This window comes from Equus caballus, chromosome 24 (assembly GCF_041296265.1).
Source record: "Equus caballus isolate H_3958 breed thoroughbred chromosome 24, TB-T2T, whole genome shotgun sequence".
In the NCBI taxonomy this organism is placed as follows: Eukaryota; Metazoa; Chordata; class Mammalia; order Perissodactyla; family Equidae; genus Equus; species Equus caballus.
In genome coordinates this window covers 58,880,971-58,903,398 of record NC_091707.1, presented here as the reverse complement: position 1 = coordinate 58,903,398, position 22,428 = coordinate 58,880,971, and the positions used below count along the sequence as shown (strand labels likewise).

Below are 22,428 nucleotides of genomic sequence, written 5' to 3'. Positions count from 1 at the left end.
AGGGCAGGGCATCTGGTCTGAGCGTCAGCAGCTTGGAGGTTCACTGGGCCCAGGACCTGCCAGTCATCTCAGCCTGGCCAATGAGCCGCGCCCTCAGCGGCAGGGTGGGCCCCTCAGCACCCAGCAGACCTTTGTCCTAGACCACTTCAGCCCCAGTCCCACCAGCCTCGGCTCCTCCTCCTGGGGTGCAACTGCTCAAGCTGACTTCCCTGACACGCAGGGGGTGATTTCCCCACCCTAAGAGTGGTCCTGATGAGGCCGGAGATGGGGCATCTCAGCCACATGGGTTCCCAGGTACCCAAGAAAATCTGAATTTCAGATAATCCATGAGTGACTTTTAGTCTAAGTATACCCCACACAGTATCTGGGATATACTTACACTACAAAAGTGACCCCTTGTCTATCTACAACCTGATTAAGTGGGTGTCCCGTACTGTATCTGGCCATCCCCGTTTCCAGGGGCAGCTGCCAAGACCCTGGGCAGGGAAATTCCACGGAGCAGCCTGTCCAGCACTGCTGGGGACAGCCAGCTGGGTCCTTGCTGGGACCTGGCCCCAGGAGGGGTGACCTGCTGGGGCTACCTCCCTGCCCATCGGGGGGCGCTGCTTGGGACCCAAGGGGAAGGCGGGCCTGGCTCTGGGCAGCAGCCAGTGGGAACTCACCGCAGCCGCGTCAAAACGTCCAGCAGCTGCAGCCCTGGGAATGGACAGACGGGGTCAGCGGGCCTCGGAGGCCGCTCTGGCCAAGACCCCTGGGTCTCCTACATCTTCTGACGCCGACCCCTCTGCCCTCTCCCTGGGCTCACTCTCACCACCTGGAGCACCGGGCCGTGGAGTGGGATGGGAACCTGCCATTCCCAGGGGACACCAGGGACACGAGGCTCCAGAGGAGAGACATCACACTGGACACACAGTGGTGCTCATTAGGCGGTCGCTGCTGGAACCGGGGGTCAGGTCGCCCACCTCCCTCCACTGTTCGGCTAGCCTCACACTGAGAGCCCTCCAGGCCTGAGGTCCAGAGGTCCTGAAGGCCCCGAGTCCACGGAATGGAGAGGTGAAGGCAGGAGGCTTCCCAGGCCCATGGCAGAGCCTTTCTCTGGGGTCTTGGGGGGCTGGGGGCATGGGGCACCCCCCCAGAGAGGGCAGTGTGGGCCAAGCTGGCCGAGGGGCCCCACAGCAGAGGCCAGGGGCGCAGTTACCGATGAACTCGCTCCGCAGCTGGGTGCGGGCGCGGAGGTCCTCGGGGCCCAGGATGATGGCGTTAATCACGCTGAGCAGAGTGACCACATACGGCACGTTGCTGCTGTCGGAGAGCTCACTCATGATGACGCTGAAGCGGTACTGGCGGCTGCACACCATCTGTGGGGAGGCCAGGGGTCAGCGTGCGCCCCAGGCCATGGCCAGGGGCCCCGGCCACCCCGCCACTCACCTTGTAATGGTCCAGGGCGTCCAGGGCCAGGGCGTGGCCCTCGGGCGAGTAGATGCACAGGGCAGCCAGCAGCTCAAACACTTGCTTCTTGACCATCACGTTGGATGTGTCCAGAGCTGCCAAGGGCCAAGGGTGTCTCAGTGGGGCCCAGCGTCCCCAGAATGGGGCTCCCTCTCCTCCCCACCAGCTGCTCCCCGACCTGTGCCTGCCTATGGCCTGAACTCCCACACTTTGGCTGGAAAAGTGGGCCGACGCCAGGGGGCACTGTGCACTGGCCACCACCCACATTAGGTGCCGGCCTCTCCAGGGTGCTGACTGGTCTCCGGACCACAGGGGCAGACCCTGCACGGAGGGCCATGGAGGCAGGGGCAGCCCAGTCACCCAGGTCTGCTTGGGCTGCCTCTTAGTTCTGAGGGGGTCCCCGCTGGCTCTGGGCCCTTGGCCCACCTCGGCACACCTCCCTGGGCTGAGCCCATGTTTTCACCAAACTTGGCACCAACTGTGTTTATGACAGACAGCCACAATGCCTCCTTGTCCCCATGAACCCCGGCCTCCCACCTCATTCCCTGAGCTGGGGAAGTTCTGGGGTGTCCCTTGGCTGGCCCTGCTGAGAGCAAGTCACAAGGGACTCTATGGGGGGCACAGCCAGGCCTGGGCTGGGCTGGAGAGGAATGAGGCTGCCCTCGCCCGCCCCCATGGGCCAGCCCACCCGTCACTGCCCACCCCCAGGGCCCCAAGTATTGGTGGGACTGGTCGCTGCCATGGAGCAGCACAGCCTGGAGGGCAAGGGACACACGGTGACCAAAGGCCACCTAGGGTCTCTCCTGAGGGTTGAAGACTAACTCTGGGTACAGCCTGGGGAGACTTCCTGGAGGGGGTGATTGAAGCGGAACTTAAAGGGTGAGCAGAACTTTGCCGGCACACAAATGTAGAGAGCAGCCAGAGCAGGAGGTGGGGGCCAGGAGCTCGGGAAGGAGAAGTCCCCAGCTGGTGGAGCAGGGGACAGGGCAATGGGGGGCAGGTGGAGGATGCCATCAGCAAGGCGGGTCAGACCAGAGGGCTGGCTCTGGGCTAAGGGGGAGGGGCTTGGAGCCAGGCCAAGTGTGAGTGGGGCCACTCAGGTTGACTTGTGTTTTTGACCCAGGTGACTCTAGCTGCCCAGGTGGGGATGGGGTCTAGAGGCCGTGGTTGGGGCAGGACCAGAACCAGCACAGGGGTGGGTGGAAAGGCAGAGCAAAGTCACAGAACAGAGGGGACAACCAGGTGCAGCTGGTGGCTCCAAGGAGACTCGGAGATCTCAGACCTGGGGCAGACAGTGGTGCCCTCCCTAACTCTGGGAAACTGGTCCCTCCTCCAGGAAGCCCTCCCTGGCCGCCCGGCGGAGCTCTCTCTTCCTGTGCCCCCAGCCTGCCCACGGCCTCCCATGGCCGGGAGCCTCCTACTGAGTTGCTAAGGTGGAGGTGGAGGTGGGGGTGGGGGTGGGCGGGCCAGCCTGCAGCCACGGCTCACCCAGGGAGAGCTGGCGCACGTAGGCCTGGGTGCTGAGGATGTACTGGATACCCTGCTGCGAGTTCATGACGGCGCGCACGCAGCTGACGCAGGTGAGCTGCAGCAGGGCGTCGGCGATGCGGGCCACGCCGCGGCCTGATAGCCGCGCCAGCGCCTCCAGCAGCAGGTCCAGGCCATTCTGCTCCAGGAACTGCACCATCCAGCTGCCGTCGCTGCTCTCCAGGCGCTTGCGCAGGCCGGAGTAGTTGACCACGGAGGGCATCTGGAGCAGCCGGATGCACAGCTCGGGGTCGGCGTTCTCCAGGTTGGCCTCCGTGGGGTCCGAGTCCTGCGGCCCCAGCTTCTCCTTGAGCGCTGCCCACTTGCGCTGAGCTCCCTCCTTCACTGACATCTTGCCAAACTGTGGGGCCGGAGGGAGACGGAGTGTCAGCCCAGAGCCTGACCCCCGGGACGGAGGGGGCCCTCGGGCTGCAAGGCCAGCGCCCAGCTCGGGCCCCAGTTGGTGAGTGGAGGCAGTGTTCTCTGCCTCAGTTTCTCCACCTGCCAAACAGGTGCTTCCTGATGACACCTGGGCCTGCCTGGAAGACACACTGTGCTGGCAAACCCTGTCCCACCAGGGCTGCCGCTGCCCACAGCTTCCCCCTGCCAGGCGCTCCTCGTAACCGCCCTTGACCAAATCACCATAGCAACCGAGGAGGCAGCAGCACCAAGACCTCGAGGCGGCTACACTGGCAGGAACACCACTGACCCAGTGGCAATGATGCAACAAAAACAGCATCTCTGAGGCTCCCTTATCTTGCCCCCAGGGCATTTCCCCTGCCCAGCAGACAGGGTCAGATAGGGACATAGAGTGGGGGCAATTCCAGGCCCCGGGCCCTCCAGGCTGCCCACAGCATCAGGAGCGTGGCTGGGGAAGGCGGCCAACTTGAGGGTCATGCCCGACATCCGCCCAATTCCAGCAAGACCAGGGCTGCATGGGGGAGCAGCCCTGCTGGGCCCCCACTTCCCTGGACCTCAGTTTTGTCAATCTGTGTGTGGGCGGAGGACCGGGTGTCCCCCCCAGACCCTCGGGATATGGAGATCTACCCAGATTCAGCTGCAACAGGAGTGACCCCACCCAGAACGTCCCCCCAACACGTTCCTTTCCCCAAAACAGAACAGCTGGACAGGATGGCTGGGCCTGTATCATGGCCACAGCTCCCTGGGGCCCTCAGCTGTGACAGTGTCCCTAACTACAGCCCCTGGGGACTGGCCTCAAAGGCCTGGGGCAGCCCAGGCTCTCCTGCAACCATGTATGGCTCGGGTCTTTATTTAGCGTCTGAGAAGGCAGCGTGGAGCTGCTGGGAGGCCTGAGAGGCAGGGCATGGTGACACCACTGTGCCTCACCCCCAGGGCCTGTGCCTGGCATTGCCCACCCCTGACCCTCAGCCCCCCACCACCCAACGCAGGCCCTGAATAGCCCCACTCTCCGGGAAAGGAAGCAGAGGTGGCACCAGGGAAGCCAGGTCACGAGCCCACAGCCCCAGAGTTAGAAACGGCAGAGCCGAGCGAGACTGGACCCCAGAGGGTGGCCTTGAGCCCACGAGATGCTGGGTGTCCAGCTCAGCTTCACTCTAAGGGCCAGGCCTGGTCAGTTGGGAGGGGGACCCCAGGGGCCACTCGAGGTCATGCAGGAGACACAGACTGAGTGGGGGCAACAGCCCTGCTGCCTGTCCCTGGCCTGGATTTGGGTCCCCTTGCTGTCCTCACTCCTGGAGCGCCTGTTCCCGCTTTGCCTTGGTCAGGGTCTTGGGCACCCTCCCTCCCCTGGGCCCACCCCCTAGCCTGCTGGGAGCACAGACAACAGCCTTGGTTGCCTCCTCTGCCTGCAGTGAGTCCATGCCAGGAGCCCGGCCCCCACCCAGCCCCCATCCTCCTGCCTAGTCAACTGCCCTGCGGGGCTGGGGGGTCCTCCTGGGAAGAGCCTGGTTGAGGGGAAGAGGCTCCGACCTGCATGAACACCCAGCTCTGGTCTGCCCCAGCAGACTCTGGTCAAGTCACGCACCTGCCTGAGCCTCAGCGTTGCCACCTGGACCTCCAGCATGAGCCTGCCGGGAGCATCCTGAGAGCAGTGGGTGGGGGGTGTGTCGGGGTGCTCATCAGCCCTCCCTTGGGGGCCCCGCAGCCCAGGTCCTGTGCAGCCCTCGTCGGTGGAGAGCCCGGAGCCCTCCGTTCGACCCCATGGTTTCCCCCACCCTCCCAGGCCCAGCCTCTCGGCCCCCCACCGTCCACTCACCCAGATGCGCAAGACCTTCCGGCCGCCTCTGCCCACCCATTCCAGGCCCTGCCTCGGGCTGCCCCTCACAGTCTCCTGGCTCCTCATGGCTGCTGCACACCGAGCTGCCTGCTGCTGCAGCCTCGCCGTGGCTGGCAGGGGGTTGCTCACACCACCCCCAAGAGCAGGCAGCTGGCTCCGCACCCTCTGCCGCCCACCTGGGAGCTGCTGCTTGAAGCGGCGCCCAGAACTGACCCTCACGTCCCGGCCCCGCCTCCACTGGCCCGAGTCCCTGTTTCCTGGCACAGGCTGAGTGGAGAGAGCGTGAACTCTCCCAGGCCGCCGCTAGCATCCCAAGTGTTGTCTCCAGCCAAGAGCCCCGGGGAGCCCTAAACGCAGACCAACCACCCCTTAGAGATGACAACCAGCATCGCCCAGCACAGCCCAGGCCTCCCTGTGCATCTTCCGTCCCCGGGGTCATGGGCTCAATCCCCCGAAAGACCCCACCTGCAGGGTGCCCCTGGGCTATGGGGTGGGACCCCAGCAGGAGGTGACGGGCCATCTGCCCGCCTCCATGCGTCCATGAAGGATCCTGTGCTGGGTGCCCCGGCGCCATGCTCTCTGGAGCTGAGCGGCACAAGCCGGCCGTGCCCACCAGCGCCGTGTGGGGCAGCGGGTGTGTGCAGGGCTCAGCTGGCTGTGGCCCAGTGTGGATGGGGCATCTGGCCAGGATGGCGAGCTCAGCTGGGGACCCAGAGGCTGAGGGGGGGCGGGCAGCTTTTCTCCCTCTGGGAGGCCCACCCGGTCAGGTCCGGGGCCAAGGACGCCTCCTGAGGAATGTTTCAATTTCTTCTTGGGATGAGACTGAACACTCGAATGGACAGTGGCCAGACCGCTCACGAGCACAGAGCCATGACCACCACCTGCAGCCGCCGCCCAGGCAGCCAAGCCATCGCCACGCGAACCAGGGGGCAGCAGCCTGCTCTCTGTGCTCAGACCTGCAGGACGTCAGGCCTCGGTCTCCAGGACAGTCCAGGAGTGAACAGCCACCCGTGCATCGCCCCAAACCTCCGGGCCTGGTCAGTGACTGCCGGCTTCACTGATTTCATTCCCACTACGGATTTAGGATGGACTGGCAAGAGCCCTATGCTCTCCCAGCAATCATGGACACCCCGCTTCCCCATCAGGTGCCCCTGAGCCCCCTTTTCCCTATAAAGAAGCTTTCTATACATAGGAAACATTTTAACATATCAATATATACATCACATAACTTGTATCACGTATACATATAGACACGTCTAGGGATATATGATACATGCACACAGTAAGGACTCACATGTGTACATGTAATAAGACTACAAAGGCGCCCACGCTCCCGCCTGCCCTGAGTCTCTGCCAAACACAAGTGTGCTGGTGACTCCCTGGCTGCAGCAGCCCCAAACACTCAGCCTTTGCTTGTTCCCATCTGGGCAGTGGTTGAGTATTTCTGCAGGAAGCACCGGAGGGGATCGTGTGCTTACTGCTCTCAGGAGCGCAGGGAACGCCCCTTCCTGAGGACACGGACCCGTGTGGGAGGTGGGAGCCTCATTCCTGGGCTTACTGGCTGTGTGCCCCCGGGGGAAGTTACTCTGCCCCTCTGTTCCCCATCTGCAAAGTGATAGCACATGTCTTAGAGGCTGCAGTGGGGCTCCCCGTGGATAAACTGGACCTTGTGGGCAGGGAGCGTGCGCTCAGGAATGCTCATGGCTGTTTTAATCCTGTCCAAGGACGCCTGGCCCTCTGCCCTTGCCCAGCCCCGCCCAGCCCACAGGCTGAGCGTCCGGCTGGCAGCTAGGCCTGGCGCCTAGACCGGGCGGGGACTGCAGAGACCTTCCCAGGCTCGGTGCTCCCATCCCCGGGTGGGGCCTGCACAGGAATCTGCATTTACAGAGCTTTTTTGCAGCCAGCACGACTGGCTGGAGAAAAGCAAGACCATCTGCGGTTCCTAGGGTCCAAGCAACAGCTGGCTCAGGCCAGACCCCATCCCTCGGGCAACTGAAGGGTCAGGGGTGCTTCGGAACCCCCGTATGTCCCCCAGGCAGCCCGACCCTCCCCCTGCATCAATGGAAGACCCTGAGGCTCTGACATTAGTGGGATGTCACCCACGGTTCTTCAGTGTCACTTTTTTCTATCCATAATGTGGGGGTTTCCACTAGATCGGGGTCACGCCTCCCGGGCAGACTGGGACTCCTGAAGGGGGTGTCTCCCTCGGGGCTTTCCCGGGGTCCACCCACCGATCGGGGTGTCCTGCTCATGGGTGCTCACCCAGCCCACACAGGGGCTGCCTCGAGGACCTGGAGGCAACGGGGACATTGGTCCAGGACTCTTGGCACCTCCTCAGACACCCATCTGCCTCCCTGCCTGTGCCTGGCCAGCCTGGCATGGCGATGCCAGCACCTCCACCTGGGCGCCCACACGCCCGGGGCAGCTATGCTGACTTGCGAAATGCCACTGCCCCTGCCTGACAGTCATCTGTCAAGCTGTGTGGGTGGGGGGTGGGGGTGGGCAGGGTCAAGGCTGGCCCCCAGACCTCAGAGACCAGCTACTCAGGCCCTGCTGTCCAGGTGGAGAAACTGGGTCAGAGGGTGAGCCTCTCGAGGTGGACACTGGGCACTGAGTGGTGTCCCGGGTGTGGCTGCCAGGGGCTTTGAGCAGTGTTGGGGGGTGAGGAGCCCAGGCTGGGTGCTAGGGCTTGGTGCCCGTTGGGGAGCTGGCATTGCCTTCTGTTCCTCGACCCTTGCAGGGGCACCCAGGGGTGGGGGCGAAGGTTAGGGAAGGTGTGGGTACCTGTGAGAAGGGCAGCTGCCTGGGGGGGGCCAGGGGGAGACAGCTGCAGGGGGCCCTGCCAGCATCAGCTCAGGGCTGGGGTGCTTCTGGGCCCAGAGCCAGCGAGGGCGCAGGCGGGGTGCAGAGTGAGCTCGCCTTCCACGGGGTGGGCGGGCGAGATGGCAGGAGCGGGATTCCGGAACCCGGAGGCAGGGGCTGCCACACTGTATTTTTAGCTCCTCCAAGAAACCAAATTTTTCCACTGCCTGGCAGCCCTTGCACGGCATTCCTGGCAGATCCTGGAGCTCAGGGGCAGCCCAGGCCCCGCAGAGTGGGGAGGTCTGGAGCCGGGGCTGCTCAACTGTGATGCCCCATGACCTCCCGCCCAGAATCTCAGCTCCTCCTGAACCTCCAGTACATGTGTCATCTTCCCCTCCAGGCCTCGAGTCCTCGAGGGACCCTGACGGACCTCTGTGGGTTGCCTAGCACGGGCTCATCCCAGGTACGGTGCCCCGTGCCCAGCAGGCCTCAGGGAAGGAGGCAGAACTGAGTGTCCCCCCATCGCCCCGCCCACAGGCACAGACCTTGGGTAGGCAGTGTCCTCACTGTCCCCCGGCTGTCTCAGGTCCAAGGAGCACTCCCGCCTCCTGCAGCCCTCAGTCCCAGCATGCAGTGCAAGGCCCCTGCCCCGCACACCCTCGCCTGAATTTGTTCCTGCTGTGTGGACGGGGTCGGCGGGCCACGTGGCATCCGACAGCAGGACAGAGGGACCTTCGGAGGAGGGTGGGCACCAAGCCCCTGATGGCAGCGTCAAGCTAAAGGACAGGCGAGAAGCAGGACACCAAGTTGCACTGGTGTGGGTTTCAACCACCTAAGACGTGACGTGTCACACAGGACACACACCCCAATACTAACATGAAAAAGAGAGAGAGCCAAATGAATGAAGAAGGACCCACAGCTTCTCGCAGAGGGAGTCTGGGCCCAGAGCAGCCGTCCCTGCTCGGGTCCCCAGGGAGGGAAGGGCAGAGCGGGGTGCAGGACTCCTCGGAGGCTCTGCAGCAAAGTGATGGTGGAGGCCCCAACAGGGGAGAGGGGCCGGGCTCGGCTGGTCAGTGCCAAGAGCTGGGGCACCACTGGTCAGGGAGCCAGGCTCGGCCCACTGTGTTCCCAGGATCTGGGGGCAGGTCGGATGATGTCAGATGTGCCATGCCCAGGCCCAGCACAACAGCATCCTCCAGACCCCGCCCCCTGGGTTAGGAATAGAAGCTGAGGAAGCCACAGAGAGGGCGGCCCTGGTTGCGAGGACAGACTCGCACACAGGAAATGCCTGCCAGAAGGGGGACGGTGCTGCCCCTGCCCTGAGCCCCCTGGGAGGAGCGTCCGCGCAGGGCAGCCCTGAGCCAGGCTCTGCGTGTGTTTGGGTTTCTGGGAATGTGCTGGGGTGGCGTGGGCCTCTCCCCCGTGGACTGGCAGGCTCTGTGAGGGGAGGACAGGAAGGGTGGAGGTGCCTGTACCAGGAAGCCAGGCTTTCGCTTCCACCTGCACTGAGGGCTCACAGGGAGAGGATGTGCACTGGGCCCCGGCCACCCCAGGGGCCCGTCTCTGGGCCTCGGTCTCCCAGCTGCACAAACAGCAGGGCCAGTGTGGAGTTCCTGGAGAGCCTGGCTACCTCTGACATTCTTGGGGTTCGGGTCCAGAGTCTGGGGGCCCAAGGCTGGGAGGGCAGCACAGGGGAGCGACCTGGGGGGTTAAGGATGACAGCAGCCACCTCTGCCTTCTGTGGCTGGGTTAGTTCCGACAGCAAATGCTTGAGGGGTGTGACGTGCGTAGACCTGTGGTTAGAGGGTGAGGGAGGGCAAGGACCGTGGTGGGTCCCGCAGGCGGCAGGGCGGCCTCTGAACCTGGCACTGCTCTACCGCAGGCCCTTGCACCTGGCCACAGCTTCCACATGTGGGGCTCCACTGGGCTGGCCACCAGAATCCCCTGTGCCTGAGTCTCTCCCTGTTGGCCAGAAGCAATTCAGGAGGCCACGTGTCCTTCCCCTGTCCCCCTGCTGCCCTCAGGAGAGGCCTCTCCCAGCCTGGGAGGGGAAAGGGAGGCTGGAGACAGGCTCTGGCTTCAGGCCTTGGGCGTCCAGGCAGGACATGAGGCTGCCCACTGCCTGTCCAGGCGGTCCTCACCCCCGGCCTGCATCCCATGGCCTAGCTCAAGGCTGCCTGCTGGGAGAGGGAGAACAAAGCGGCAGATTGAGGGGGGAGGAGGGGCCACAGCTTGCACAACCCGGCACAGCCACGGGCTGTGGCCAGGGCCCAAAGGGCAGGGGACAGCTCAGGTGCTGGGTGAGACCAGCCCTTGCATCTGACTGGCCATGTCCCCTGGACAACACCACCCAGGCCCCGGTTCCCATCCTCAAATGGAGAGAAGCCTGCAATGCCACCCGCCCAGCCTTCTGACAGATCTGTCAAGCAGGCCCCAGAAGGGCAGGAAAGTGCTGTGCCTGACTACCACGCCTGTCCACGCCACTGTCTCCCCGAGCCGGGGCCAGCATGGAGCTGGGACGCAGACACGCCTCCCCAGCCCCCGCTCAGCATCCCGGGGCCACTGGCCCCAGACAGGCAGGGCCAAGAGCCCGGCCTGACCGGGCGAGCGAGATCCTCAGCGTCTGGCGCAAGATGCTGTGTAGCATTTTCTGCTGGGTGCCAAGGGGCCGGGGCCCATTCAAACCTGATTTTCTCATCTATAAAATGGCCAGGATGTTCCCCGGGGACCCTGGGTTGGCTGAGCCCGTACCACTCGCATGGCCACTGGGCCTGCCTGGTCCACAAAACCACTCTCCGGCTGCCCCCTCGTCTCCTCTCAAAGGTGACCACCTGGGTCCCACCCCTGGGCCTTGGTCTTGGCTGTCCCTCCGTTGCTCTGCCACATCCTGCAGGCAGCCCCCTCACTCTGCTGCCCCCACCTCCACGACCTGGCCCAGTACCTGCGGGGAGACAGCCTGGAAGCACCCAGTGGGGGCCTTAGGGGCCCCCAAAGTGGGCAGGATCTGATCTGGGCAGCCAGGGCTCCCATTCTCAGGCCACTCATGTCTGTGCATGTGAGGAGACAGAGCCAGGTGGGGGCAGGCTGCACCCCCACTCCACCCCGGGCGGGTGGAGAGCCAGACCCTGCCTCCCTGCTGACGTGCGCAGGTGGCAGTGCCAAGCTGTACTCAGAGCAGGAACGGGGACATGGGGACATGGATGGCAGGGGAGGCAGGCTGCACACCAAGGCCACATCCCAGGGCCTGAGGGGACCAGGCACAGGCGGGCAGACTGAGCGCCTCTCACACAGCTGGCCAGGGTCCACGCTGGCATCCACGTCTACGTCCACCAGTGCTCGGCAAGGGCCAAGGGGGGCTCACGGAGGGAGAGACTCTGCCCCATCAGCCGGGTCTGCTGAGACTCCCTGTATGTGTGTGCAGGGGGCGGGTACACTGGGCACAGCGAGCGACTGGGCTGGCCTCTGCCCACAGCAGCCAAGTGGGAGCTCAGAGGCAATAAAGAGAAACCACCACCCAGGGCTGTGCATATGGGTGGCACGGGCACCGGGCCCCTCCCCCCCCCCCGACTGGGCCCTCGTCCTGGGCCATTCTGTCCTCAGACAGCTCTGGGAGGGGGGCCTTTGCGTCACGCATCCCACCTGCCTGTGACCCCCCACCCCGGCTAAGAGAGCCCACTGTCAATGGACCAGCGGCTCCAGGGGTCCAGAGATCCAGGGCAGCAGGCCCGTGGCAGCTGCCTGTGTGTCTGTATGTCTGCGTGGGTTCCTCAGGAGCCACACAGGTGGGCGCCTAACCCCTCCCCTATTTGGAGGCCGGGGTAGGGTGGGCGGCTACTTGGCCAGGACAAAGTTCTCCTCCCAGAGCAGCCATGCCAGGACCCCGAGGCCGCTGCGCCCCCGTGTTTGCCGCTCCCGCAGGCAGTGTGGTGGTGACGAGGGGCAGGGGGACGGCGTGGGCCTCCAGGTGCTGCCCCAGGCCCGGCCAGTCCTCATCTGACCGCAGGGAAGCGCTTGTGTACGGCCAGCATGGTACAGGTACAGCAGGCTCCAGGCTCTGGCCCCCAGGAGCAGCCAGGTGGGCACAAAGGCTGACGCAGCAGGGGCTTTATAAACACCTCTGGCCAGAACGGCGGCACTGATTCTACAACCCGACCACCCGGTGCCTCAGTTTCCTGTCTGTGAAGCCAAGGATAACGGCGGTACCCACACCTCACTGGGTGAGTTCCATGGGGTGGACCGCGGCAGGCTGGCTCACTCATTCCTTCACTCACTCAGCACACAGACCCTGCGCAGGGCACCGGGAAGCTGACGGGCACCTGGCAGAGGGGGCCCTGGGCAGCTCCCCACCCCGGCTCCTATTGAATCACACTTCGGGAGGGTGCTGAGAGAGGACGAGGAGAGGCTCTCCCGGGAGGAGAGGCCCAGCCTGCCTGGCTCTGGAGGCTGCGCGCAGTCACCACGGAGGCCTCCCTGTGCTGGGCAGGTGGGACAGCTGTGTGAACCGACTCCACAGTGCCCGGGGACTGAGGCCTTCTGGGGTTCAGAGGGGGACTGGGCACGACACCCCCTTACTAGGGTGAGGCCGGCAGGGGTGGGGGCCTCCCTAACAGGAGGCCACACCGTCAGACCCTGCTCTCACACCTCCAGTGACAGGGAGTTCACCCTCTCCCATGCATTCACGTCTTCATAACGGGTTGAAACCAGCCTCTTCACCTTAGACATCCGGGGTCCCCCAGGTCTGGCTCTGTCCCCTGAGGACAGCCCTGCAGAGACTGGCTCCTGCCTGGCCTCGACCTCCCAGCCCCCCTGGCCTGTCTCCCCTAGACACACTCCTGTCCACTTTCCTGAAACAGATAGGCATGCCTTCCCCAATCCACTGTGTCTACTGGGCTGTGAACCACGCAACCATTAGATACCTGCTGTGTGCAAGCCCGGAGGGAAGCGGCTGAGTCAGGCCTTGCCCCTCAGGTGAGAAGGAACTTGGCTCCTGGTCCTCCTCTGGGCACCCTCAAAAGCCAGGGGCCTGAGCTCTCCTCTGAGATTGCCCACTGCCCCATCCAGAGCCAGGCCCGCTGGCCCACATCAGCTGCGGCAGGCCCTGCACCCACAGGCAGCACCCCGTCACCATCCAGTTGCTATCCCTCCCTGCCGCAGCCCTCACGGACCCACTGACTCTTCCGAACGGGAAAACCACCGCAGTCTGATGGAAGGGGAGCACAGTCTATTTAAGGCAGGAGCTGCCAGGTCCCGGAACGTGAGGGGGAGCAATTAGCTCCGACAGCCCGTCAGCACCTCCACAAAGTGGGGGGCCTCACCTGCGGTTAACCATTTGCTGTGAACGAGCAGAACTCTTGACAGACAGGCCGCCTGGGTGGGTCATGGGAGGGCAGCCCCCCTTGACCACCTCAGTCCACTCTCCCCGGTGGCGTCCCCTTGTCTGCTGGCCAGCCCGTGATGACCTGTTCATCGACCCAGAGCCACGAGCACTTGAGGAAGGGATGGGGGCGCAGCGTCTGGGCAGTGGTCAGGAGGGGCCTGCCGCGTCAACTTGGCTTCTTTAACAGACAGGTGACACTGACCTAGTGACACCTGGGAACAGTGTGGGGGTCTCAGACCCCAGACCCAAACCCAAATGCGGATATGGGCTCACTAGGGCTGCAGCATTCCCCCCCACCAAGGGCCCCTGCCGTGGGCAGCACCGTGAAGGGGTTTGGGGCGTTTGCCCTGGGTCTCTGCCTTCTCTGCTGCAGGGTGACTAGTGGGAGGCCCAAGCCTAGGTGACTGTCCCCACCCTTCGGAGTGCAGATGGGGAAAGTGAAGCCAGAGAAGGCAAATGTCCTGTCTAGTCGCAGGGCCAGAGGGAGCAGCAGGCCAGGCTGGAGGGAACTTCCCACCTCCAGCTCCTGCGGGATGTGCCTGTGGGGCAGGGCTGGCCATCTTCCCTCCAACTCTTCCTGTGTCCAGCTAGGGCGGGGCACTAATGCTGTGGTCACCACTGAGGCCAGCCACTATGCAGCCTGGGGCCCTGGGTGGCCGGACCTCAGGAGGCCAGGCAGACAGATCTCCCTGCCTGTGCTCCCCAGGAGCTTCCCTCCTGAGGTCATGGTCACTCTTCGGGTCCCTCCCTAAAATGGGGTCCGGAGGTGGGAGTGGAGGAGCACAGGGCCAGCCTCTCCCACTCCCAGGCCGACCAGCCCCACCTAGGAGGGACAGAGAGCAGGGTGGAAGTTTGCTCCGGCAAGCCCTGCCTGTGGAGGGTGGCAGGACCCGGTGTGCACCCACCTGCGCGTGGGCAGCTACAGACCCAATAGCACAGGTAGAACCCCAGGCCGGCGCGCGCCTTGCGGTGTCACCTGGGCAGCAGACCCGAAGTTGAAGTTTATTTTCTCAACTGTGGCTGATGCGCGGTTAGGATGTGGCAGCCGCGAGGCGGGGAAATTCTGCCGGGTGGGGCGGAAGCCGGGCCGACCACCGCGAGTCCCCGCCCGGGAGCCGGGAGCCCGCCGCCCTGCGCCGCGGGGCTGCTCGCCGCCACCGGGGCGCATACGCCGCTGCTCCTCCCCGCTCCCCAGCCTCAGACGCCCTCCCCCCCCGCCTGGACTCAGTTTCCCCAGGGGCTCCTGGAGAGTCCAGAGGGCGCGGACTTACCGGGCGGGGGCGGCGGCCGAGGGCGGGGGCGCGGCCAGCACTCCGTGCTGTGGGTCAGGGCCGCGGGCAGCCGGCCACCGCGGGCTCCGCACGGCTCCCGCTCGGCTCGGGCTCGGGCGGGGCACGCGGGAGGAAGGGGAGGCGCCGCCCGGCCCCGCCCCGCCCGCCCGCCCGCCGGCGGCCACGTGGGGAGCGGGCCGGGGGCGGAGTTGGGGGGGGGGTTGCTGGGGAGGCCCCGCCCACTCCGGCTGGGGCCGCAGGGCGCCTTTGGGGGCTCTCCCCACGCCTGTAAACCCCCCCGCCGCCTCCTCCGGAGGTCCGCCCCTCCCCGCCTTGGCGGCCTGGCTCCTGGTGGGCGGGGTGGCGCTGGGGGTGGCACACATGGAGCGGGGGCCTGGGAAACATTTGGAAGCCGTCTCCTCACCTCTGACCTAACTGCTGCCTCCATCTCTGGTCTACACTGCTCTCCCCACCCTACCTCCTCCGCGTCCACCGCCCACTGGCAATGAGCCTTCTGACCGGCTCGCCCACGGAGGCTCCCGGACAAAGTCCGGCGGGTGGGACCGGCTTCCCAGGCGTGGTAACTCCTCTCCCTCTGCCACCTGCATGGGACCCCTGCAGGGACCAGCTGATTCCACCGTCCCACCTTGGGGTTCGAGGTTTGGTTGTGGGAGATTGCTCTTCCTGGGCTTGTGGGATGGGGAGCGTCCCTGGACGCCCCCTCCCTGCAGCCCTCCTTGACACCCTCCCCCCGATGGGGTCTGGGGGTCTCTGGGCGGCCGGCCAGTGCAGGCAGCAGGCCTGAGAGGCCTGAGGAAGCTGCTCGTGCCCCAGGAGGCCTGAATGCTGTGACCAGTTCTTGGCCGCCCCCTCTCACTGCCTGCCTTGACGATCCTGCCAGGCCAGGGCCCCACCCACCCGTGACTTCCACACTGCCCAGCGTGGGGTCTGCCTGTAGCTGGCTCTGGAAGCCGGGCTGGCTGGCTGGAGAGAGCCAGGCCCTCAGCTCTGGAAGTCCCTTCTGACATCTAACCCTCCCTTGGAGCTCAGAGGGAGCAGGCCTGGGGGCCAGGGGGCCATGGGTGCGTGAGGGGGTGGGTCCAGCCCCAGGCGGATGAAGGGGACAAACCTCTGCCCCGAGGGCCCTGGCCCGGCCCTCTGAGTGTGTGACCTTGGGCTCAGTCGTGACGTGAACTGCTAAGCCTCAGTTTCCCCATCTGTGAAAGGATGACAAGTACCTCTGAGGGTTGTAAGGAGGGTGAGATGAGCCGATGTGGATGCAGTGTGGCCGTTGGTTGGTTCTGTCTGGATGGATCTCTCCGGAGACCTGCGGCATGCAGATTGCAGGCAGGCTGGTGGGTGGGTAGGGCTCTGGCTGGGGAGGGTGGGAGGGCCTTGGGCAGAGGGAAGGACTCGGGATGCAGATGCTTCAGACCAGGGTCCAGGTGGCTTCCCAGGCTCGCTCCAGCTTCAGTCCTGTGGCCAATCTTGCTGCTCAGTGTGCCACTCTGTCGGGTGGGGGTGAGGCCCGGAACTCTTGGCCTGTAAATGTCCACTCCCAGCGAGTGCAGCCCCTGCCCAGCCCAGCAGCCCTCGGAAATCATCTTGGCTCAGCCCCAGTTTGGGAGCGGCTTCTGGTAACAGGCCAGTGCCCAGTGAGGGCCCCTGAGTGCCGGGCGTGCCCCAGAGCACGGCCGAGGAGGGTGCCTGCTGACTCTTGGGCACCCTCCAGCCTGGGCAGCCTGGGGATGTGTGAGTGTGGCGGCTGCTCCTGCGCAAGGACTTGCCCGCCATTCTTGGAATGCGCCGAGTCCTTGAAGGGCGGGGCGTGCCTCGGCCTGGAAGGCTGGCCAGGCCTTCCCCACCTGGCTCCTCCTGGAAGCCTTCCTGCCCTCCCCCCAGAGCTGGGGTTCAGGCCTCTCTGTGCTGGCACCACCTGGGGTGGGGGTGGGAGGCACGGGTGGCTGACTCATCACTGTCCCGAGCTGGCGCCTGGTTGCAGCTGGCTATGGTCAGTGGGTGTGTTTTTGAGCCGGTGATGGAGAAATGCAAGGGATGAGGGTGAGGAGTGACCTTCCAGCCATCAGCCGGGCCTGGTGTGGGCCAGGGTCTGTGTCTCAGGCATCTTGCCAGCCTTCTGGGGCCCACTCGGGCATGAGGACCCCTGCCCGGCTGGAGGAGAGGGAGGCTGGAGGGAGGCCAGTGCCCCCTCGGCAGGCTCCTGCCCAGGGTTTTCTTCCCTGTGCACCTGCTAGGTGTGTGTGGGGGCTCAGGGACAGAGGCCCCAGTCCAGGCTCTCTAGGTCCGACTGGTGCCCTGGGAAGGTGCCAGGGAGGAGGCACACCTACGCTGGACCCCGAGGGTGAGTGAGGTCACCACAGGCCAATAGGTGACAGGCTGGAGCAGGGCGAAGACGGCAGGGGGCCTCTGATAGGGCGTGTGTTCGTCAGTGTGTGTGACTGGGCAGGTGCATGTGTGTGTGTGAGGATGTGTGTGTATGTATGTCTGTGTGTGTGTCTGTGTGGGGTGTGTCCACGTGTGGAGGGCGGCTGGAGTCAGAGGTCTGGCAGGCTGTGGGCATGGACACTGGTCTCAGAGGGGCTTTCCCTCAGGCCTCTGGCTCCGACCCACCATGCCCAGGGTCTCAGCTTTGCGCAGCTCATCCTACTCTAACCACTCATTTCTGAGACCTACAGAGCCACCTGCCTTCCTGGCCCCATTTCTTTTATGAGCTCTACTGCTGACCCTCTGCACTGCCAGGCAGCCCACCATCCCAGCCCCATTCTGAGCGGGTTTCCTGTCCCTGAGGGTGAGGGGAGGACCCATTCGGCCTCAGAAATGCCTCCTGCAGCCACTGCCCAGCACATGGGGCCCCATCTGGCTTCCGGAAGTTCTTTCAGGAAGCCATCGCCCACCTGGCGGGTCCCATCCAGGGGCCTGGGTCTGTCCTTGGAGCTGGGGGTGCACACATACCCACCACAGCTCTGGACGCCCAGATGTGCGAGGACAAGGTACATGCTGGAGGTCCAACACATGGCCACCCCCAGCCACCTCCAACACTCCGGCAGAAGCCCACGTGCTGGCCTGAGACTGACCCGCAGAGAGTGTGCCCCCACCTCGACAGGCTCGAGACTTGGTGAGCCTGGGAGAGCCCCCTGCCTCCTGCTGGGAAGCAGACAATGGGGACTGGGATGAGGGGGAGCAGGCTTCGGTGCCACCAGCGTGAGCTTGGCTAGCAGCAGGCAGGCAGGTGTGCGCACTTCTCAGAGAGAAGCCTTCCCAGCCCAGCGTCTGATGCAGAGGTCAAAGCCCGGACAGCCTGAGTGGGTGGGCCGGCACTTTCTGGGCGGGAGGGGCCACTCAGGTCCCAGCCAGCAGCAGCCTGGCCCTGGGTTTCATTTCCTCTGTCAGTTCAGCGCCCAGGATGCTTTTCATCTTTTTGCTTCTGAAGTGTTCTTTCTTTTGTATCCTACTGGGGTGCCCTGAGATGACCTGTGATGCTGCTACAGAATGAAGTCAGTGAATCCACCCTCCCATCCATTCACACTCCTTCCATTCATCCACCCACCCATCCACCTCTCCACCATCTATCTATCTATCCACACACCCACCTACCCATCCACCCATCCATCATCCACCCATCTACCTATCCACCCACCCACCAACCCATCCACCTCTCCGCCATCTATCCACCCACTCACCCACCTATCCACCATCCATCTACCCACCTGCTCACCCACACATCTACCCACCCACCCATTCATCCATTCATCCACCTGCCCACCTATCCACCTATCTACCATCATCCATCCATCCACTCGTCCACCATCCATCTACCTACTCACCCACATATCTACCCACCCACCTATCCACCATCCATCATCCATCCACCCATCCACCTATCTGCCAATCCACCATCCATCCATCCACCATCTATCCATCCACCCACGCACCCACCTACCCATCCACCCATCCATCATCCACCCATCTACCTATCCACCCAGCCACCCACTCATCCATCCTCCATTCTCCCATCCACCATCCGTCCACGCACCCACCCACCCATCCACCATCCACCCATCTACCTATCCACCCAGCCACCCACTCATCCATCCTCCATTCACCCATCCACCATCCATCCATCCACCCATCCACTCTGGGCCTCATGACACACCTGCCTCTCCCTCAGCACCCTTGCTCTGTAGCCTGCAGCTTTGGCCACTGTGTTCTCAACACCCTACAGGCAGCCTCTCAGAGTTCCCCAAATTTCTCCTGCATTTCTCAGTTGAAACTCCAGAGAGCATCTGAGTGCCAGCCTATGTGTGCCTGCCTGGCTGTGGGAGGTGGACCTCAGTGAGGGCCCATCCCTGGTCTGGGGTCAGGGAGGCAGGAGCCAGAACCAGATAAATGCTCTGAGAAGGGACAGTGGGCAGCTCAATCAGTCAGGCAGTATCAGGCAGTAATCTCTACCCTCTTCATTTGCATACCACACACACTCACAGAAGATTCTCATCATGTGCAGATTCTTTATTTGGAAACTAGCCTTCTCTTGAAAATGTGTTTGTAACCCTGAAGTCACTCCTTGCTTGTACAGTGATTTGCCAACACGAGCAGAGCAGCACAAACTTTGAGTCCCCAGCTGAGGGGAACGAGGGGACACTCTGCCTTCTTGTTTCATCTCACACTATAAACGTGTCCTCCTGGTCTATTTAGTACCATATTTTCTGCACTTTGGTGCTTTCTGTTGGAGATTTCGCTGTTTAAAATGGCCCCAGGCCTGGTGCTGCAATGCCGGCCAGCGTTCTCGAGCCCAGGAAGTCCAGGCTGGGCCTCATGGGAAAACACCTGTGTCGGGCGAGCCTCCCTCAGCGTGAGTTGGAGGCTGCTGGCTGTGAATTGGATGTGGATGCATCTGTACTGACTAAGGTGTCTGAACAGAAGCACTGAATGAGGCAGTCTTGATGGGCTGATGGAAGTGTCGTGCCCAGAGGCTGGCAGGACCTGACCCTGTTTCCCCAGGAGTGATGGATGGCTCTATACTCACTAATTCAGTGTTAGCAGTGACTACAGACCATAACCATCGTGCCCTGGGGCTGGCTGAGGTCGGAGGTGGATCCCGCAGCTGGGTGCACGGCACACGGGCACCTGCTCCTTCTGTTCTCCCTGTGTCTGCAGGCCAGTCCAGCCATGGCCTTCCTGTGGGCAGTATGGCCTGGCCAGCTCAGGAAACTGCACTGCACAGAGGCTGGGGTGGTGGCAAAGCTGGCTGCTGTGCAGGCTCTGGGTCCCCGTGTCTGTGGCCTGCCTCCCCTCTGGCACGTCTCTGAGCCGGCTGGGCCAGCGTTCTTGCAGGCAGTTAGCGCCCGGCCCTGGGGAGTGCCGGGGACCACAGGTGGAGATGCAGCCTGCAGAGCAGAGAGGAGCCTGGCTAGGTGGGAGCCAGTGGCCTGGGGCCTCTGCTGACCCATAGAGAGGCTTGGGCTGTCCCTCGCCTTCTCAGCCTCCCCTGTTACCTCTGTTGCCCAGTGAAGTTCTAGACGGATGGGTGGTTTTCTGCTTGGTTCTGCACAGACTAGGCACGCTGGGGTGGAGAGCAGCTCAGCTGTGAGGGTTTCATATATTGGGCGCTGCGCATCGTTTGCTCGAAGAAAGTTTCTGTAGCTGAAGAGGCAAGAAAACACTGGGCCTTGCGGCCTGGCTTTGGGAATGTGGGCGGACTGTGTGTGGGGGGCACACCAGATGGAACCCTCGGGGGCTCCTTAGAGTTCTGGGAGTGAGGAGGTGCTGAGCCCCCCGTGCCCCAACCTGGTGTCCGCACTCCTGCAGCAGCACCATACTCACCCTGCCCTTGGCCTTGAAGCCGCAGACTGTGAGGGTGGGTCTCCCTCTCCCCTCTGGAGAGGCACAGCTGGGGGCAGGGGAGAAGGACCTGGGGGCTGAGGGGCAGAGATGCAATTGCAGGGCGGGGGGGCGCCTTTAGCCTGAAGAATTGGGCCCTCCCTGGTGTTCTTAGGCAATCAGGGCTGCAATCCGTCGCTGGGGGTTTTGGCCACTGGCCTGTTTCTTAGGGATGCGGCGTAGGTCTGAGTGGGTCACAGGAGCATCTGTGAATGGAATGAGGATGCTGCTGGTGGCTGCCCCCTGCCTCATTCAATCCTTCCACTCCTCCTGTCTCCGGCCTCCAGCCCCGACTCCAGACCCCCCCACGCTGCAGCCACCTGCTCCTCCCAGGATAACCCGTGTTCCTGTCTGGCTCCGTTTTGCCCCAGCCATCCCTGAAGGAGGCTCTGAGCCTCATCACCCTCGTGGAAAAGACTCCACTCGCACCTCAGCTCACTCAGAGGCGGAGGAGGGGGTTCCTTGAGCTCCCATGGGCACCCTCGGCTCCCAAAGCCCCTGGGACAGGTCTCTGTCCCCAGCGTCACCTGCGCCCCCTCCAGCTGTCTCCCCAGCATCTTCCTGCTCGCCCTTCACAGTTCTCCTTTTCTATTGTAGAGCAGCCAGGAGGTTTGAGGGTTAAAAATAACCAAAAAACCAAAACCCAAATATGGTTCTACATACACTGGCCCTGTTGATTCCTGGCCTAAGACCTCAGCATCTTTCGTACGCCTTTGCACGGTCTGTTGGCTCTGCCTGGGTGTCCATCCACCCCAGGGACTCTCTCTCCCCCAAGTCCCCCCCTTCACAGAGCCCTTCCTGGCTCTGGGACATGTGCTCCCCTCTCTCCCGCTGAACGTTGACCTTGCCCAGGCCTGTGTATGCTTAGTCTCCCTGATCAGACTGAGTTCCCCACGGGTGTGGCCAAGGGTCAGTGTGGGAGCCACCGCAGGGGTGTGGGGGTGTGGAGGTTGCAGGCGGGGGCACCAGTGAGCGCCAGCCCCCACCCCACCCCCTGCTCGGCCCACCCAACCTCCAAGGGGGTGCCTCGGAATGAACCCCAGACTGTCCCCCTCTACGCTCAGTTAGGACCCTGGGACTCTCCTAGCCGCTATGCGTCTGTCCCCTCCCCAGAGAGGCGCTCCATTTCCTTTTCACTGTTTCCTTTCATCCATCTATTCCTTATTACCTTGGCCGTAGTTTGTAATTAACTAGAAATCAGGTTCTGGTCCGATGAGCCGAGCGGCGCCGGAGCGCGACCGCTAGCTCGTGCTAACTGGACCGCGCGCTCGCGCCCGGCTGGGCCTCTCGCCAAGTTAGGGAGGCCGCGAGGGGTGCTGAACTGAGTCCTCTACACTGCGTCCTTCCCGGACGCATCTCCTGCCCACGTGAGCCCAGCTGGGCTGTAACCAACGCCATGGCTGGAGCCACGGAGGGGAGGGAGGCGCGCGGCGCCAGGCTTTCTGTCGATGGCTATCAAGAGGACGTTCTTTTCTCTTTGGTGCAGTCTAACTTGGATGCATGTATTTATTGAACACAGAATGCATTCCTGAGATCCGGATTCAAGGCCTGTGCAGAGGGGCGCGGGGAGCGAGACGTCCCTCCCTGCTTTAGCTTCTCCAGAGCGTGCGTCTGCTATTTCTTGGCGCGCTCCAGTCTGTGGATGCGCCGGCTGTGCCCCGCCCCCCACACCCCTCAAGCTGTTTGTTATCCCGGCCTGGCTGCGGAGGGAAAGAGTGATGTTTGCTGAGTGAGTGAGTGAGCGAGTGAGTCAGCGGTTGCTCAGTTTCCGGTGGGGGGGGCGGTGCTGGGTGGGCTGCTGTTTGAGCTGAGGGAAGCTCCTCCAGCCAGGAGACCCCACCTCACTG

The 22,428-nt window shown here is 63.6% G+C and overlaps 1 protein-coding gene and 1 long non-coding RNA gene across 7 annotated transcripts in view; both read right to left on the bottom strand.

The window, feature by feature from the left end:
* Positions 1-16,586, bottom strand: part of INF2 (inverted formin 2) — a 30,542-nt gene extending 13,956 nt beyond the window's left edge. For 2 of the 6 annotated variants that reach the window (XM_070249360.1, XM_070249361.1), the window contains exons 1-5: positions 5,213-5,442; positions 2,938-3,337; positions 1,429-1,544; positions 1,199-1,358; positions 663-696 (exon numbers count right to left, since the gene is read on the bottom strand). In XM_070249360.1, coding sequence (XP_070105461.1) covers positions 663-696; positions 1,199-1,358; positions 1,429-1,544; positions 2,938-3,337; positions 5,213-5,299 — 797 coding nt within the window. In that variant the 5' untranslated portion in view covers positions 5,300-5,442. Of the gene's footprint in view, positions 1-662; positions 697-1,198; positions 1,359-1,428; positions 1,545-2,937; positions 3,338-5,212; positions 5,443-14,683; positions 14,822-15,921 lie in introns of those variants that run through there. The other 4 variants (XM_070249358.1, XM_070249359.1, XM_070249362.1 and 1 more) reach the window with 4 other exon arrangements.
* Positions 16,587-19,189: 2,603 nt separating this feature from the next.
* Positions 19,190-21,915, bottom strand: LOC138920538 (uncharacterized). The gene is made up of 4 exons (XR_011431905.1): positions 21,750-21,915; positions 20,525-20,787; positions 20,197-20,344; positions 19,190-20,088 (listed from the first exon to the last, which is right to left on the bottom strand). It is a non-coding gene; the product is annotated as an uncharacterized lncRNA (long non-coding RNA).
* Between the last annotated feature and the right edge of the window lie 513 nt (positions 21,916-22,428).